Below are 15490 nucleotides of genomic sequence, written 5' to 3'. Positions count from 1 at the left end.
TTACGGGAGTAGGGAGTAAGCTTTTTATTGACGCTTGTTCCCTTTCATTGGTCACTGCTCTTGACTCGAAGGACAACAGGCACAGAACTGCAAGGGATCATGCCCAACTCTGTGATCACCAGATCCACAAGCTCAGGGGGAGTCACGTCATAGACCAGATTCAACAACCGGAGTGATGGGTGGTTCTGCCAGTTAGCCAGGGCCACCTGGTCTCCCCGCTTACACTGGAGATCATCAGGGTCATCTGCAATGAGACGTGGGAGTCAACATCCTTTTAGAAAAGAAGACATGGTTAATCTCTCCTCCCTGCCTCAAGTTTCCTCAGGTCCCCAACGCCTCCGTCTGGTCTGCTTACCTAGCTCATTGGAGACAAAGGCATCAGTCTGCACACGTTCACAGAACTTGTATGTTTCACAGCAGACCAGTACTGGAACGTTATGAGCTCGAGCCACCAGGGCCAACTGTGCTGTCCCTACCCGTGACATCACAGATCCATTGGCCAGGAGTGCATGAGCTCCCAATAGCACCTTAGAAACCTGTTTGTTTTAGACAATTTGGAAATGGAAAAAAAAAAAAAAAAAAAGGTCATGTTATTCAATATATAATAAAGGTCCCCACTTTTGTCCAGAACAGCAACAGTAAGCGACAAACCACATTGGCTGCTCTTAGAAAATAGCATGCACACTTAGAAAATAGTGGTGGCACACGCCTTTAATCCCAGCACTTGGGAGGCAGAGGCAGGCGGATTTGAGTTCAAGGCCAGCCTGGTCTACAGAGTGAGTTCCAGGACAGCCAGGACTACACAGAGAAACCCTGTCTGGGGGTGGGGGGTGGGGGGAGAAAAGAAAATAGCATGCCATCTTTTATCATCCCAGAACAGTGAAACTGCCTATTCCTGTTAATGGCTGCTACTTTAATATAATCTTCTTGTAATAGCTAAACTGTACTACTGCATGTAGCAGTGCCTTTTCTTTTTCTCTGTTTTTAAACATTTTATTTATTATGAGTGCTCTGCTGCATGTACACCCAAATGCCAGAAGAGGGCATCAGATCACCTTATAGATGGTCATGAGCCACCATGTGGTTGCTGGGAATTGAACTCAGGACCTCTGGAAGAATAGCCAGTGCTCTTAACTACATGAGCCATCTCACCAACCATTTCTGTTGGTTTTTTAAGACAAGGCTTTTCTGGGTAGCCCTGGCTGCCTGGAACTCACTCTGTAGGCCAGGCTGTCCTTGAACTCAGAGATCCACCTGCCTCTGCCTCCTGAATGCCACACCCAGAAGTTAGTTGCTTTTTTCTATTAAGGATCAAAGTGTGGGGTGTGGTGGCACACAGCTTTGATCCTAGTACTTGGGAAACAAAGACAAGCAGATCTCTTGTGGGTTCCAGGACAGCTAGGACTACACTACCTTGACTCCCCTCTTCCCCTCCAAAAAAGGTTACACAGAGAACCCTATCTTCCCCAAACAAACAAACACATAAACAAATAAGAGATAAGGGTCATTAAGATGGCTCACTGGGTAAAGTCACTGTGCAGGCTGGCATTCTGAGTTTCTATCCTCAGGACATAAATGGTGGAAAGAAAGAACTGATTCAGTCCAGTATTGTGGCAGATGACCTCTGTGAGTTAGATAGACAGCCTGGTCTACAAATCAAGCTCCAGAACAGCCAGGACTATAGGACTTGTACACAGAGAAATCTTGTCTCAACAAAACAAAACAAAAAACAACAATAGCCCGGCAGTGGTGGTGCACACCTTTAATCCCAGCACTTGGGAGGCAGAGGCAGGTGGATTTCTGAGTTTGAGGCCAGCCTGGTCTACAGAGTAAGTTCCAGGACTGACTCTTCTCAATGGTCTCCGACTTCCACGTGGAACTGGGGCATACTGCCTTTGCCTACCCACCACTATTCTCTTATTCCCTGTCACAATAAATAAATATTTAAAAAAAAAAAGGTAAAACTATTATGCCAGTGTTACTATATCTTTCTCTTTTATCTCTGGAGTTCCTTTCCTGTGAGAACCCTCACCTCTGGGAGCACATAGGAGGCTGCAGGAATCAGCAGATAGGAGGTAGGGACCCCAGCACGGACAAGAGAGTGGAGCATGTGCCTTCCTTCCAGCCGAGGCCGGCTGTCCACCACCACCACCCGAAACCGCCTGCCCTCCACCCGGGCCTCTTGGAGAATTCTTGACACCAGAGATGAGCTGGATATGGATGGAGAAGAGATGTTATTAAAGCTGGTCACCAGCCTGTTCACAAAGGCAAAGGCAGCCTTTTCTTCTGACATTCCCCTCCCCAGTTTTCTCAGTCAGGTGTTGACCATACCATCCATATACCAGGATCACATCCCCGTCACTGATCTTCTTAGAAGCAAATCGTGAAATTGCCTGAGCTGCAAGCACAATCTTCTCTTGCACATACCGATCAATGGCTTCTCTAAGTTCTGACTTGGCCTAAATGTTGAGAGAACATAGATTCAGTTCACCCTCTGGTTGACATGCCACACGTGCCAAGCATGGTGGCAGATACCTTTGATCCCAGCACTCAGGAAGCAGGAGGGCCTCTGAATTTGAGACCAACCTGGCCTATCTATTGAGCTCTAGGTTAGCCAGGATTACACAGACTGTCTTAAAACAAAAATCCCCATGCCATTTGCTTGCATAAGTATCTATATACTTATAGGTCTGAGTGCAAGCGCCTAAGTGTTCCCCTAAGCTGTGACTAGGGCCCTGTGGCATGTCTATACACATCTTCTAGGAGTTCAGAACATGCTCTTTATCCTAACCACAGGTGCATGCCTTTCCCACTCCCAGAATCCTTCCTTCATCACCTCCTCTTCCCGCTTGGAGCTGCTCATCCCAGTGACTTCCTTGTTAAGGAATTTGATGGCATTGCACATACTTGCCGACATGGGGCGGCACTGGGTCAGGAAGCTGCAACAATAATACCTCAGGTTAGGACTTAAAGAGAGAGAAGAGCAAGATGAAAGTCAAGTCAGAAAGGACCGGGTAAGGTGCAAATGGACCCACACGGCTGTCCTTACCTGATGTAGGGTTTTAGTTTATTTACAAGATCCCTGGAGAGTTCCTCACTGGGAGGTGTTGTGTAATCCTGAATCACCTATAGAATAGAAAATACTCCTTAAGGAAGGTCTCTACCTCGTCTACTGAGTGAGTTCCAGGACAGCCAGGGCTACACAGAGAAACCCTGTCTCGAAAAACCAAAAAAAAAAAAAAAAAAAAAAAAAAAAAAAAAGGAAGGTCTCTAATATGGGACAGGAGCAAGCTTCACTCAGGAAGTGTTCACATTGTAAGAGTCATTGCTTCTTTGTCCCCGAGAGGACCATCATGCTGGGGCCATCTTAGGGAATGGGGGAGATGGGACAGGGTATAGAAGATAGAACTGGATCTACCTGCTGTAGAGCGTGAAGCAGCGCGATGCACCGGGCATTGGAGCCACTGATAAGGCCCTGTGAGTACTGCAGACCGAGTCGCACCATGGCTGGGTGGATCACAGAGGATGGGATGCTGATGGGACGGTGGTGTCACATACTTTTTAAAGGAACTTGAGTACCTCTTGGCCCCTGCCCCTCATGAGAAGGATCTGCCTTCACTAGCAGGGGCTCCCCCATTCCTGCAGTTTTGTCTTGAGTTTGTACCCCACCCACCCACACATCCCATCTCAAATTTCCAGTTACTTTAAACACTGAGTTCCTCAATCTCCTCAGACATAAAAGTTACAACACCAAGCACCAAAATCCTACCTCATGTACTGGGTCAAGGAGCTTTGTCTGCTGTACTGGGGTAGATGGGAGAAGAGACTGACTTTGGATCCGTAATCCTTTCGTGTAGGAACCTTGACGAAACAAAGGGATGTAATCAAATGAGGTGAACTGGGAAATAAAGTAGAAATAAAGTAAGCTATTTCTTTGACTCCAATACTCTGTCCAGGTGCCAAACCAACTTCCTACCTGTTGTCGGTCTGGCTTTCTAAGGAGCCTCCTCAGAAGTGTGGGGTCATCAGCCTGGATGTGCTCAGGGACACGCTTCACTCCTGGAAAGTGAAGGATATGCTTTCAAGACTCTAAACATCTTGAGACGGGTGACATGATCAGTGTGTGTGGGACAGCACAGCACACAGGGAGTTGGGAAGGCGGAGCTGGTGAGTTACAACGGGGGCAGGGATGGAGTTCACAGAAAAACTTTAAACTCTTGTCTCCCAAGGTAAGACCGGGAGCCCGTGTTGGAAGGAGAATTGGAGTAACTGAGTGTGAGCACAAGAGGAAATAGATACCTGAGGTGGCTTCTCCAGCTGTGCTGGGGCAGGCCTGAGGAGGGGGCCCTCCTTGTTCCCCTTTTCTTGCCTGTTTCAGGGCCCGCTCTGCCTCTTGCTTGGCTCTCCTTTCGGCTCGAAGTTCTGCCTTACTCCGCCCAGCTGGAAGTTTCTCCCCAGCAGTGCCTCCCAACTGACTACCAGGTCCTGGGAGTTCTCTGATTGGGTCTATTAAAGACAGAGAAGGTGCTCAAGTCCTAGGATGGTGATCTCTTTGCTCTTTGCTCCTACCAAAGTTTCTCTTTTACCTTATCTAATTTTTTTTTTCTTTTTTGACTGAGGCTGGAATTCACCAGAGATCCACCTGCCTCTGCCTCCTTAGTGCTGGGATTAAAGGTGTGCTCTGTGGACCACCAGCCACCACCACCTGGCTCTACCTTCCAAGCAACCTCTTTTGTACTTGCTCGGATCAACTTTGTTCTATCTCCCTTTGCAAATCCCTACCCCAGCCTACCAGCATCCTACCCCAGCCTTTTAAAGAAAGAGTTGCCGCACCTTGACGCTGAGCTGCAGATACAGCAGAGCCAATTTCTTGGTCTGCCCCCTTTTCCTCCTTCCGTTTCTTCTTCTGCTGTTTCTTTTCTTTCCGAAGCTGAAGCTTCTCTTCTTGAGTCAACTCCCGGCCCGCTGCCTGAGACACAGACACGGGAACTGCTCTACCTCACGCAATTCCAAAAGTTTACCAACAATACTGATGCTAACTAGATTCCCACAAGGTTAAGTCCCTAACACTCTCTGACTTCTGTTACAAGACTATATAAATAAGGAGAGAAACTTATTCAGAGTCATAGTCACACACCGTTAAGCTCTGTAAAATCTTCTAGTTCTACTAAGAAATGAACTGAAAAGGATGGGAGATGGGACCGAACGAAGGTGACACAGCTTTCTGTGTAGCTCTTGACAGGCGACTTGGGAGGTCTCTCCCTCACTTACCCCGGGCCGAGGAGAAAGTTCAGTCTTCATCTCGGATCTCGATTCTGCATCAGAAAACAGGGCACAGAGTGAGCCAGAGAGGCTCCGGGAGGACTTGGGGAGACTCGTCGGCGCAGCTGGCTGCTGGGTTGGCATGACCACAGCTCGGCTGCCGGGCGCGAGGCGCTCCGGGATCCGCGTGGGGACGCACTGCGCGGCAGGATCAAAGGACAGGCGGGGGAGGAAAAGGGTCAGTCACCCTTCTGGGAACAGCCCGCAAGCAGCACCCGGCTGCGCCCTATCTCTTGTAAACCAGAGTCCCGCGATGAGCAGGAAACCGGAGGCAAGGCCCAAACGCGCTCGGTACCCCGCATGAGAGAACCAGTGCTCATCTGTTCTTCTACCACTTGGTGCATCTAGCCCTTCACTCACCTTCGCGAACAGCCACCGCCACCGCAGCCATGACTGTCGGTCCTAGGCTCCTCCCGCCGAGGTCACTCACACTACAGCGCCACCTGGGCTGCAGGCTCCCCAGACGTCTCCCGCGGAGTCAGTCCCCAGCGGACTACAACTTCCGGCGTGCACTGGGTCCCGCCCCGGACTACGGGTCGCAGTGAAGACCAAGGGATGTTGGGTTCCCAATTAGGATAGTCTCCGGCCCTCGACTACAGCTCCCAGCATGCCGAGGTTGCAACTCGCAGAGCCGACGTCCAACAGCCTTCCCACCTCGGAGTTCAGGCCCCCCAAAATGGCGAGCTGGGCTGCGGAGACGCGCTGAGTGGCGGAGGCAAGCGAGCAGAGCCGCCGCGGCCCTGGTAGTTCGGAGCTCTGCCTTAGGGAACATGCACTTTTCCATTCCTGAAACCGAGTCCCGCAGCGGGGACAGCGGCGGCTCCGCCTATGTGGTGAGGAGCTGCTAGAGCTGGGCCGGGGCGGGGATAACGGGCCGGAGCTCTCGGATCGGCCTCCAGCCTTCGGACCTCACTGGAAGCCATCTCATGTCTCAGCTTCGTACTGAAGTCACCCCAAGCTCCAATAGGTTTTTTGGGCGATTGCTGCCCCGGCCAGGCCGCGACTGCTCTGGTGGTGGGCATTACTGTCATCTCCGGGAGGGAGACTGCCGCACAAGCGCCTGAATTGCCTCTGGACTGGGCCTTCTCTTTGGAACCCAACCCTGGGGGATAAAACAGGCTAAATCCCGGGAAGTCCCTGGAGTGTTACGCAGACGGATCTGCCAGGCAACTTCCGGCCAGGTTTCTGGGGGCAAGAGGTGGTTTGGACTTCGACCCTGAGATGTTTGCCTGCTTTTGTGTCCTCAGGCCTATAACATTCACGTGAATGGAGTCTTGCACTGTCGGGTGCGCTACAGCCAGCTCCTGGGGCTGCACGAACAGGTGGGACTAGCACCCGTCTAGATGCAGCTTCAAGCCCTTCCATACCCATGGACGTTAATGCCCTTTCATTACTCCCCTTATAATCACTGCTACAGTGGAAGGGGACTTTGTTAGTGTGACATTTCCGGAAACTCTCTGAGTGGCTTGTCTCTCAATTCCTGCTCTTCCCTATATTCACATCCTTCCTTCTCTGAGCTGTGCGCTCTTTCATCCTTTGCCCTGCATGGAAAACCTGAACCCTGTTAGTCAAAGCACATTCCTTCTGTCACCTAAGCTATAACTTGAAATTCATTCCCCTGCTTAATACAAACCATTCACTAATTTTCCTTGTGTGTTCTTGGTCCCTTTCAGTGGCCAGGAACTACTGGTGCAATGTTTCCCTTCCTCACAGATTGTGAGCACTGTATTTAAGTCTGTAGAGAGTCCCATTCCTACTAGCTGTCAGTCCTGAGCAAGTTACCTCATTTCTTCGGGCCTCAATTTCTCCAGATGAAAAATAGATTCTTTGATCAGCAAAGTCCCTTCAACACATTGAGCATACTATGACTTTATTATTTGTGTACATAAGTGTTCCCTATAAATATTCTCTACTGAATAGTCTTGCTAGGTAAATCAAGAGGCTCCTGGACCCCATGAAAACCTACCTTATAATATGAAGGTGCTCATACACATTAATACATACAAGAATTTATACCTAAGATCCTTGGGGTCCTGACTCTGCCAAAGTCATCTTTTAAGAGTTGTTACAGGAACCCAGGAGGACTTGGGTGAATCCTAGGTGTTACCTCTCAGTTCCTGTGTCAATGTGAAGAATTGTATCTCTTTCTCTACATAGCTTCGGAAGGAGTATGGGGCCAATGTGCTTCCTGCATTCCCCCCAAAGAAGCTTTTCTCTTTGACGCCTGCAGAGGTAGAACAGAGGAGAGAGCAGTTGGAGAAGTACATGCAAGCTGGTGAGTGCATAGATGAGCTCTAGGCAGTTTTGAGGACCAAGGAAAGAGGTTTCAATCAGGTGGCTCTGTCAGGTGCCCCATCTTAATGGTTATATTTAGGAAGTCTCTTGTCTAATGTTAATCAGCAAAGCGAATAGCCATCATGGATTTTAAACTTTCCATATTAGTAAAGCAACGTGGAAAGTGATCTCTGTGAGAAATACTAGTATAATACTGGAATTAAGAGGCATTTATGGGGAGAACTTTTTTTGTTTGTTTGTTTTTGTTTTGTTTTGTTTTTTGTTTTTCGAGACAGGGTTTCTCTGTGTAGCCCTGGCTGTCCTGGAACTCACTCTGTAGACCAGGCTGGCCTCAAACTCAGAAATCTGCCTGCCTCTGCCTCCCAAGTGCTGGGATTAAAGGCGTGCGCCACCACCGCCCGGCTGGGGAGAACTTTGTATCTGATATGCTTTAGATTAACATTATTTTCCTAGTTCTGTAGACTGGACTCAACTAGATGGCAGCCATGGGTGGGGCAGGTGAAGAATTTATGCAAACAGTATGTAAGGTGAGGCCAGCTGGGGGATGTGGCAGGCCACCATCAGCCCAGGAAATGGGGTTGGGGGACCTAGTAAGGACTCAGGGAAGCCAAGAATGAGTCTTCAGTTACTAGAATATTCTCTTGACCCCACAGTCCGACAGGACCCATTGCTTGGAAGCAGTGAGACCTTTAATAGCTTTCTACGTCGGGCCCAGCAGGTAAGGCTTTGGGGAGAACCCATATTTAAGAGAAAGACTGGATGGGGGACCATGTCATTTTAATTACATGGTTACTTCCTGGCACCTTTTCCTTTAAAAAAAAAAAAAAGAACAAAGTTTTTACTGTACCACTGAAGTCAAGAGAAGGCCAGCCTTTATTTAAGGATGATACCAGAGTGAGTTAGGAAAGTGGGGTACATCTGGGCTGGACCCTAGACCTACATTAACAAGGCAGTGCCCTCCAATCTTGTTTGTTCATGCAGGAGACACAACAGGTCCCCACAGAGGAGGTCTCCCTAGAAGTGCTGCTCAGCAGTGGACAGAAAGTTCTGGTCAATGTGCTGACTTCTGACCAGACCGAAGATGTCCTGGAGGTGAGGTATTTGTTGAAGATGGCCCAAGTGCCCAGGGCACACTAGGTTCTGCACTAAAATAGCTGGTTGGGTAAGTTGTACTTCCTGTTCCCAGGCTGTGGCTGCAAAGCTGGATCTTCCAGATGATTTGATCGGGTATTTTAGTCTCTTCCTTGTTCGAGAAAAAGAAGATGGAGCCTTTTCTTGTGAGTGTCGTTGGCCTTTACTGCTTGCACTTCAGGTAGTGAGTTCCTGATGTCTGAATGGGATGCTTCCTCCAAGCGTGCCCGTGGCTTTCCCTTCCTCTTTAGTCTGATCACACTTTCTTTTAATCTGTAGTTGTACGGAAGCTGCAGGAATTTGAGCTGCCTTACGTATCTGTCACCAGTCTTCGGAGTCAGGAGTATAAGATTGTGCTCAGAAAGAGGTCAGGGCTGAGCCTTAAAGCACTTAAAGCAGGAGTTGGGGTGGGTTGGATGGCTGGGACAACACTGAAGTAGCTTTATCTTGCCGAGGGAGGGAACAGCAGTGCAGGTTGCACCCGGACCTCCCACCTGTCTCCCACTGGGCCACCATTAATCACGCCATAGTTGCAACTGTTTGCTTGTTCATTTTCCATTCTGCCTTTACTTACCCCATTACCCATGTCCACCTCTTGGCCTCACAGTTACTGGGACTCTGCCTATGACGACGATGTCATGGAGAACCGGGTTGGCCTGAACCTACTTTATGCTCAGGTGAGTTTGGAGCTGCCTCAGAACCCTTGCCTTGAAGTGACTCTGGTATTCCACTGTCCCAAGAAATCTCCATGACTGGTTCCCAGGTCTTGGAGAAAGTTCCTAGAATATGGTCAAAGCTCCTGACACTGACTCTGTAAACAGATATGATCAAGGTCTCACTGCAAGTAGCTCTCAGCTCATTCTGACAGAGCTCACTTTGGTCACTTCACCGCAGGTACTAACTGGGAGCTCTAACTTTCCATTCATTGTCTCCACTGTCTGTAGACCGTGTCAGACATTGAGCATGGCTGGATCCTGGTCACCAAAGAGCAGCACCGGCAGCTCAAATCTCTGCAAGAGAAGGTCTCCAAAAAGGAGGTGAGCTGTTTTTGCCTTGTCTCCCTGCAAGGATTACTAGCTCTGAGCTACTTCCCTGCCTTGTAACTAACCAAACCTGGTGACTATTTTTCAGTTCTTGCGGCTGGCCCAAACTCTGCGGCATTATGGCTATCTGCGCTTTGATGCCTGTGTGGCTGACTTTCCAGAGAAGGATTGCCCTGTTGTGGTCAGTGCAGGCAACAGTGAGCTCAGTCTCCAGCTACGACTACCAGGCCAGCAGCTTCGTGAAGGCTCTTTCCGGGTTACTCGAATGCGATGCTGGCGGGTCACCTCCTCTGTGAGTTTGTTTCTTTTTTTCTTTTTTCTTTCTTTTTTTTTTTTTTTTGAGACAACTTCTAGTTATGTTCCTGTTACTGACCTGGAACTGTGTAGGCCAGCTATCCTTGAACTCATGACCCTCTCCTGCCTCAGCTTTCCAATGGCTGGGATTAGCACACCTGGCTTTCTTCTGTGAATGGGGATGGAAATGGGAGGCATTCTGAGATGGATCTGACAAGCCTTAAGCTTCCAGACTGCAGAGGTCTACAGCTTGACTGAGATGGATTCAGCCCAAGCCCTATCCCTCTTCTAGGTGCCACTCCCCAGTGGGGGCACGAGCAGTCCAAGCAGGGCTCGGGGTGAGGTGCGTCTAGAACTGGCTTTTGAATACCTCATGAGCAAGGACCGGCTACAATGGGTCACCATCACTAGCCCACAGGTATGAGCCCGCCCTCAGAGCTCTTATGGAACCCTCAGGTTCCCAAGTCTAGGCTTCTAGTGGGAGTCCCAGTTGTAGATGTGGGTGGGGATGACTTCTCTAGTCAGACTTAGCCTGCTTCTTACCCTCAGGCTATCATGATGAGCATCTGCCTGCAGTCCATGGTGGATGAGCTGATGGTGAAGAAATCTGGGGGCAGTATCAGGAAGGTAAGCAGCAGAGACTGAGCAGCTAAGTGGCTGTGCTCTTCTGGTTTGTCCTAGGAATAAGGTTTCCTTTTGGGAGGAAGGGGAAGTGGTTGGGCTCTGAAGTAGATTTTCCTGTCTGTATCAGCACTTTGGGTCTGTCCTCAGATGCTGCGTCGGCGGGTGGGGGGCACCCTGAGACGTTCAGACAGCCAGCAAGCAGTGAAGTCCCCACCATTGCTCGTAAGTTAATGTCAGCACCTCGGCTCCCAGCTCAGCCTTGCCTTCCCTGTGTTCCTATCTAACTGTTCTGCCTCCTTTCCCCCAGGAGTCACCAGATGCCAGCAGGGAATCCATGGTCAAACTCTCAGTGAGTTACAGGGTTGGTGAGGCTGACTGTAGGGGCCTCCCAGGCTGCCACCCTCTGACCTGCCTCCTACCTCTGTTACAGAGTAAACTGAGTGCTGTGAGCTTGCGGGGGATTGGCAGTCCCAGCACAGACGCCAGTGCCAGTGCCGTCCACGGCAATTTCGCCTTCGAGGGCATTGGAGATGAGGATCTGTAATCTCAGCTGGATGTCTGCCCTCTACCTGAGAGACTTAGACAAACTTGCCCTGTGCCTATGCTCCACGGGAGTCTTTTTCCTGCTCCCTCCTACTTCTCCTTTCCCCTCTTGGCCAGGGGCCTCCTAATGTTCCTTCCCTTTCCTGGGCTGGCTACACAAAAGATCACTGTCTCTTTTTCAGAGCTGGCCCTTGATGCCAAATTAGCATTTAGTATTTTGCACAAAGTCCAAGGGACGTGGCTACTTGCCCTGGTGAGGAACTATAGCTCTCCATGGGCAAAGGGTGGGCAGAGGTCTGGGAATGGTCTGAGCAGCTCCCCATCATTAAACTCAGCCTGATTGCCATCTATCTTTGGTTCCCTCTCACTGCCCCTGTCACAACAAGGGGAAAGGCCTAAATAGTTGCCATTGCCAATTCAGCATAGACATGGCTCTGTTAGTGTTTCCTTTATTATAAAGCACTGAAATAAGTTAAAACAGTAAAAGGCTGGGCAGTTCCCAACCAGTTCATCCGTGGCCCCTGGGAGCAGTGGCGGTGAATCCAAGGTCCTAATCACTCAGCTCATCAGATACATGAGCCAAGACAAGGCCCCCTGGTCTATATGGCCCCAACCATGGGATTCAGGTTGGCCCATATAGTGCCTAGGTTAGTCTGTGTGGAGCCCCTGACCAGCGGGGGGAAGGGAAAGGTGTTTCTAGTCCGTTTGTATAAAATGCAGGAGGCATAGGGCCCCGGGTAAGAGAACCTAGTTAAGGTGAGTCTGTATGAAGAGCCCTGCTACCAGTAGCACCCAGGGCTGCCGGACCCCGAGTGCTCAAAACAGAGGGTGGGCTATGCGGTGGGGCCCAACCCTCAGGGGTAGAGAGACCAGGCCCTCCTGCTCCACCATGGCCATGCACCTTCTGATGACGCTTGTAGTTGTCCCAGTGGCCTGTGGTATAGGCGCAGGTGGCACAGCGGAAGGGCTTCTCGCCCGTATGTCGCAGCATGTGACGTTTGAGGTTCATGCTCTGGTTGCAGCTGTAGTTACAAAGGCTACATCGGAAAGGTTTGTCACCAGAGTGGATGCGACCATGACGCTTGAGGTTGGCCAGGTTGCCACAGGCATACGGACAGAGGGGGCACTTGTAGGGCTTTTCTCCTGTGTGGACTCGCTGGTGCCGTTTCAGGTTATCCAGATGAGCAGAGGCATATGGGCAGCGGGCACAGCGGAAGGGTTTCTCACCACTGTGAGTCTTCATGTGCCGAGCCAGGTGGTTGGGGTAGTGAGTGGCAAAGGGGCATAGACTACAGGCAAAGCCTTTGTCACTAGGGCCCTGGGGTCCCCCACTGGCACCCCCTCCAGCCTCTCCTCGCATGCAACGCCCACACATGGCCGTTCCCAACCTGCTGCCCTCACCCTCCTCCAGTTCTTGTCCACAGCCCCGGCAGGTCCAAGGAAACAGTAGCTCTGGCAGTGGTTCTGATCCAGTTCCACACAAACCCTCCCCTTCACCCCGCAACTGCCCACAGTCTGGCAGGAAACTGGCACCACCTGGTGGCACATGGAGACTCAAGTCTGGAAGGATCAGAGCATCTGTGGGAACAATGAGATATGGGCCATTAATCCAAGCATCCCTAATGCTACCCAGTCATGTCCCAAGACCTCTGGTGTTTTTACCTTCTGATCGCCGGGGCATTGTCCCCTCCTGCTCTGTGGGACTGGGAGGCCGGGTTGGTCGTGGAGCACAGCATCGGAAGCCACAGGTTGGGCAGGGGGGAGTGGGAGGCCCTGTGTGGGTGCGTTGATGGCGCCTCAGGTTACCCAGGCTGCTGCAGGCAAAGGGGCAGTGGGGACAGCGGTAGGGCTTCTCGCCAGTATGGGTGCGGGTATGTCGTGTCAGGTTGACGAGCTGGGCTGAGGCGTAGGGGCAGCGGCCACAGCGGAATGGCTTCTCCCCGCTGTGTGTCTGCATATGCCGCTTCAGGTGGCTCGAGTAGTGGGACACGAAGGCGCAGAGCCGGCATGAGTACAGTAGCCGTGGGGGCAGCGGGGGCCCCCCACCCGGCCCTCCTGCCCCACAACACGGCCCCTCACCTGTCGGCCCCCCACACAGCTGACAGGCTGGGCCTGGCCTCTCACCCCTGGCCTCCCCTGGACCCCTGGCTGGCTCCTCAACTTCACTTTCCGCACTTAGTGCCCGGCCGCCCCCAGACTCGTCGTCACTCAGCCCATAGGGAAGTCCAGGTCTGGCCCCCTGAGAGTCTCCTGGTGAAACAGAAATAAGGAAAAAAAAAAAAAAAAAACCATCAGCCGGGCTGTGGTGGCGCATGTCTTTAATCCCAGCACTTGGGAGGCAGAGGCAGGCGGATTTCTGAGTTCGAGGCCAGCCTGGTCTACAGAGTGAGTTCCAGGACAGCCAGGGCTACACAGAGAAACCCTGTCTCCCCCCAAAAAAAGAAGAAGAAAAAAAAAAAAAAGAAAGAAAGAAAGAAAGAAAGAAAGAAAAAACCATCAACCATGGCTCAAGACCGAGTTCCAACTCTCACTTCTTACCTACGGCCCCACTTCTGCTTCACCCTTGATTTGGTTCTACCTCTCTGAGCCCAATTACTAACACTAGGGTTGACTTGTATCATCTCCAACAGATGGAAACTATCGAGGGCTTGAAGTGGGGGCGCAGGCTGACGTGCGGCAACATCAGTTCTTGAGATGAGTAAAAATATACCGACCCTGAGGTCTTTTTTGTAAGCCCTGGTTTAGTAAGGCTCCTTTTTTATGTAAGGCTGATTATGAAATGAAAGCCATCTCAAGTAGGCACAATTTGGAGAAAGTGGGAACATAGTAATGCAAATTACACAGAAAGGTAAGATTCTTTTATATGGTTTTCTCTGAATGTAAAAAATAAATGAGCAACTTAAGGGTAGAAACTGAAACCTCGGTACAAAAAGGACCTGTTGTTACCGGTCAAAGAGTTTTTAAGAGTAGCTTATTTACATAGTTCCCTTCCATGAACCTCTTGAGGTGCACATAACGAGAAATGGGGCTACACACTCTTGTATTCACACCACCTTTAGCCTGGACCCAGAACTTCACCTCAGCAAAATGATGCTGCTGAGGGACCTTTAGGAAGCCCTAGGTTGTAGAAAGAAGTGGTGTTTTTGGTCGCTGACACCGCCTTCTAAAGGGCTTGAGTTACCAATAGCCACGAATCCTTAACCACGACCCTTAAACGCACCTTCAGAGTCTCTCTCAAAGCCCATGAGCTGGTCGTTGTGGCCGTCACCTTCCTCCTCTTCCTCTTCCTCTTCGAACTCCAGATCTTGGCCTAGTAGCAAATCGCTCTCCAACACCAGGGCCCCGGGTCCTTCGTCGAAGGAATCTTCAGTATCCACTAAAGAGGGGAGGGTGCTTGTGGAATCTCCCTCCCAAGCCGTACCCATAATCCGAACCAGGGAGCCAGCTGTTGTGAATTGCACTTCCCGTACTCGATGACCCTCAGGTTCCTTTAATACTTTAGTAGGGAGCTAAGATCCCAGATCATCCGCCCCTAACCCTCAGGAGTCCCCCTCCACTCTGACCTGAGCCCACTCTACTGACCCCACCCCTGTTCCTCCCCGCTCAAGGCCCCTGACCCCTGACCTTTGACCCCCTCGCATTTCACGGGCTGTGGATGGCTTTGCTTCCTTCGGGGCATCGTGACCGGCTCCAGCCCGACGCGCCTCCGACCCGAGGCCGCCCGGCCCCGCCCCTCCCAGTTCGGCAGAGCCGTCGGTCCTTGCTCTTAGGATCCACGAGCCGCCCCCATACACCGGTGCGGGTCCTGGGCAGCCCCTGGCCCTGGCCCCGGAGCCAAGCTCAGGTCGCTCCCGCCGCCGCCGCCGCTTCCATTCATGGAGCCCCCTACCCCCCTCCGAAGACCAGCTGGTACCTCCGTACCCGCTTCCGCTTCCGCCACCGCAGAGCAACACGGGACGCGTAGTTCATGGGCTGTACAAGGGGAGCGCAGCCGCAGCATGACCAGGAAGTGATTGTGATGCGCTGCTACCCAACCAATCAGAGGCTGAATGAGTAAACCGACCAGCCAACCAGACAAAAGGTACCCTGCCCCCTCCTCCCCACCCCGTAAACGAACTAGGAAGTCATGCCTGAAGGCGAACAGCGCCAGGACGGCCTCCAGCGGGCTGCTTGCTCAAGAGTTAACTACTACTGCCAGCTCCTGCTCCATGCTTACTGCTCCCCTCCAGAGGCTCGGG

General features: G+C 51.3%; 3 protein-coding genes across 4 annotated transcripts; 1 reads left to right on the top strand and 2 right to left on the bottom strand.

Moving 5' to 3' along the window:
• On the bottom strand, positions 1 to 5827 carry Eif2b4 (eukaryotic translation initiation factor 2B subunit delta). Of its 2 annotated transcripts, none has more exons than XM_034514502.2 (13): positions 5683 to 5827; positions 5272 to 5315; positions 4834 to 4969; positions 4300 to 4506; positions 3977 to 4059; positions 3770 to 3861; positions 3419 to 3533; positions 3050 to 3126; positions 2837 to 2939; positions 2332 to 2459; positions 2033 to 2210; positions 356 to 536; positions 1 to 244 (listed from the first exon to the last, which is right to left on the bottom strand). In XM_034514502.2, the coding sequence occupies exons 1-13, from the start codon at positions 5711 to 5713 to the stop codon at positions 45 to 47; spliced, it is 1575 nt and encodes a 524-aa protein (XP_034370393.1). In that variant the 5' UTR covers positions 5714 to 5827; the 3' UTR covers positions 1 to 44. The 2 variants fall into 2 exon arrangements, with proteins under 2 accessions (XP_034370393.1, XP_034370392.1); XM_034514501.2 differs by having other exon boundaries at positions 5272 to 5460; positions 5683 to 5823.
• Positions 5828 to 5915: 88 nt separating this feature from the next.
• Positions 5916 to 11602, top strand: Snx17 (sorting nexin 17). Its single transcript, XM_034513997.2, has 15 exons — positions 5916 to 6155; positions 6570 to 6644; positions 7480 to 7597; positions 8271 to 8335; positions 8599 to 8709; positions 8804 to 8894; positions 9028 to 9115; positions 9356 to 9425; positions 9693 to 9785; positions 9880 to 10083; positions 10378 to 10503; positions 10635 to 10712; positions 10857 to 10931; positions 11017 to 11058; positions 11140 to 11602. The coding sequence occupies exons 1-15, from the start codon at positions 6093 to 6095 to the stop codon at positions 11251 to 11253; spliced, it is 1413 nt and encodes a 470-aa protein (XP_034369888.1). The 5' UTR covers positions 5916 to 6092; the 3' UTR covers positions 11254 to 11602.
• Positions 11603 to 11685: 83 nt separating this feature from the next.
• On the bottom strand, positions 11686 to 15213 carry Znf513 (zinc finger protein 513). The gene is made up of 4 exons (XM_034513996.2): positions 14877 to 15213; positions 14473 to 14628; positions 12915 to 13502; positions 11686 to 12830 (listed from the first exon to the last, which is right to left on the bottom strand). Exons 1-4 carry the CDS (start codon positions 14929 to 14931, stop codon positions 12004 to 12006), a joined length of 1626 nt encoding a protein of 541 aa, XP_034369887.1. The 5' UTR covers positions 14932 to 15213; the 3' UTR covers positions 11686 to 12003.
• Between the last annotated feature and the right edge of the window lie 277 nt (positions 15214 to 15490).

Source organism: Arvicanthis niloticus, chromosome 11 (assembly GCF_011762505.2).
Source record: "Arvicanthis niloticus isolate mArvNil1 chromosome 11, mArvNil1.pat.X, whole genome shotgun sequence".
Lineage (NCBI taxonomy): Eukaryota > Metazoa > Chordata > Mammalia > Rodentia > Muridae > Arvicanthis > Arvicanthis niloticus.
The sequence above is the reverse complement of the archived record's forward strand: the minus strand, read 5'-3'. Positions and strand labels throughout refer to the sequence as shown.

Excerpts from the sequence above, each read along its gene's own strand:
- Eif2b4 (XM_034514501.2), bottom strand. The coding sequence starts at position 5,406 with ATGCCAACCCAGCAGCCAGCTGCGCCGACGAGTCTCCCCAAGTCCTCC. Across the intron at positions 2,460-2,836 it reads GCTCCAAGCGGGAAGAGGAG|GCCAAGTCAGAACTTAGAGA; the intron begins GTGATGAAGGAA and ends CTCAACATTTAG. Across the intron at positions 2,211-2,331 it reads GTGATCCTGGTATATGGATG|CTCATCTCTGGTGTCAAGAA; the intron begins GTATGGTCAACA and ends ATCCATATCCAG.
- Snx17 (XM_034513997.2), top strand. The coding sequence starts at position 6,093 with ATGCACTTTTCCATTCCTGAAACCGAGTCCCGCAGCGGGGACAGCGGC. Across the intron at positions 7,598-8,270 it reads GGAGAAGTACATGCAAGCTG|TCCGACAGGACCCATTGCTT; the intron begins GTGAGTGCATAG and ends TTGACCCCACAG. Across the intron at positions 9,786-9,879 it reads AGAAGGTCTCCAAAAAGGAG|TTCTTGCGGCTGGCCCAAAC; the intron begins GTGAGCTGTTTT and ends ACTATTTTTCAG.
- Znf513 (XM_034513996.2), bottom strand. The coding sequence starts at position 14,931 with ATGCCCCGAAGGAAGCAAAGCCATCCACAGCCCGTGAAATGCGAGGGG. Across the intron at positions 14,629-14,876 it reads GAAATGCGAGGGGGTCAAAG|TGGATACTGAAGATTCCTTC; the intron begins GTCAGGGGTCAG and ends TCCCCTCTTTAG. Across the intron at positions 12,831-12,914 it reads AATGCCCCGGCGATCAGAAG|ATGCTCTGATCCTTCCAGAC; the intron begins GTAAAAACACCA and ends TTGTTCCCACAG.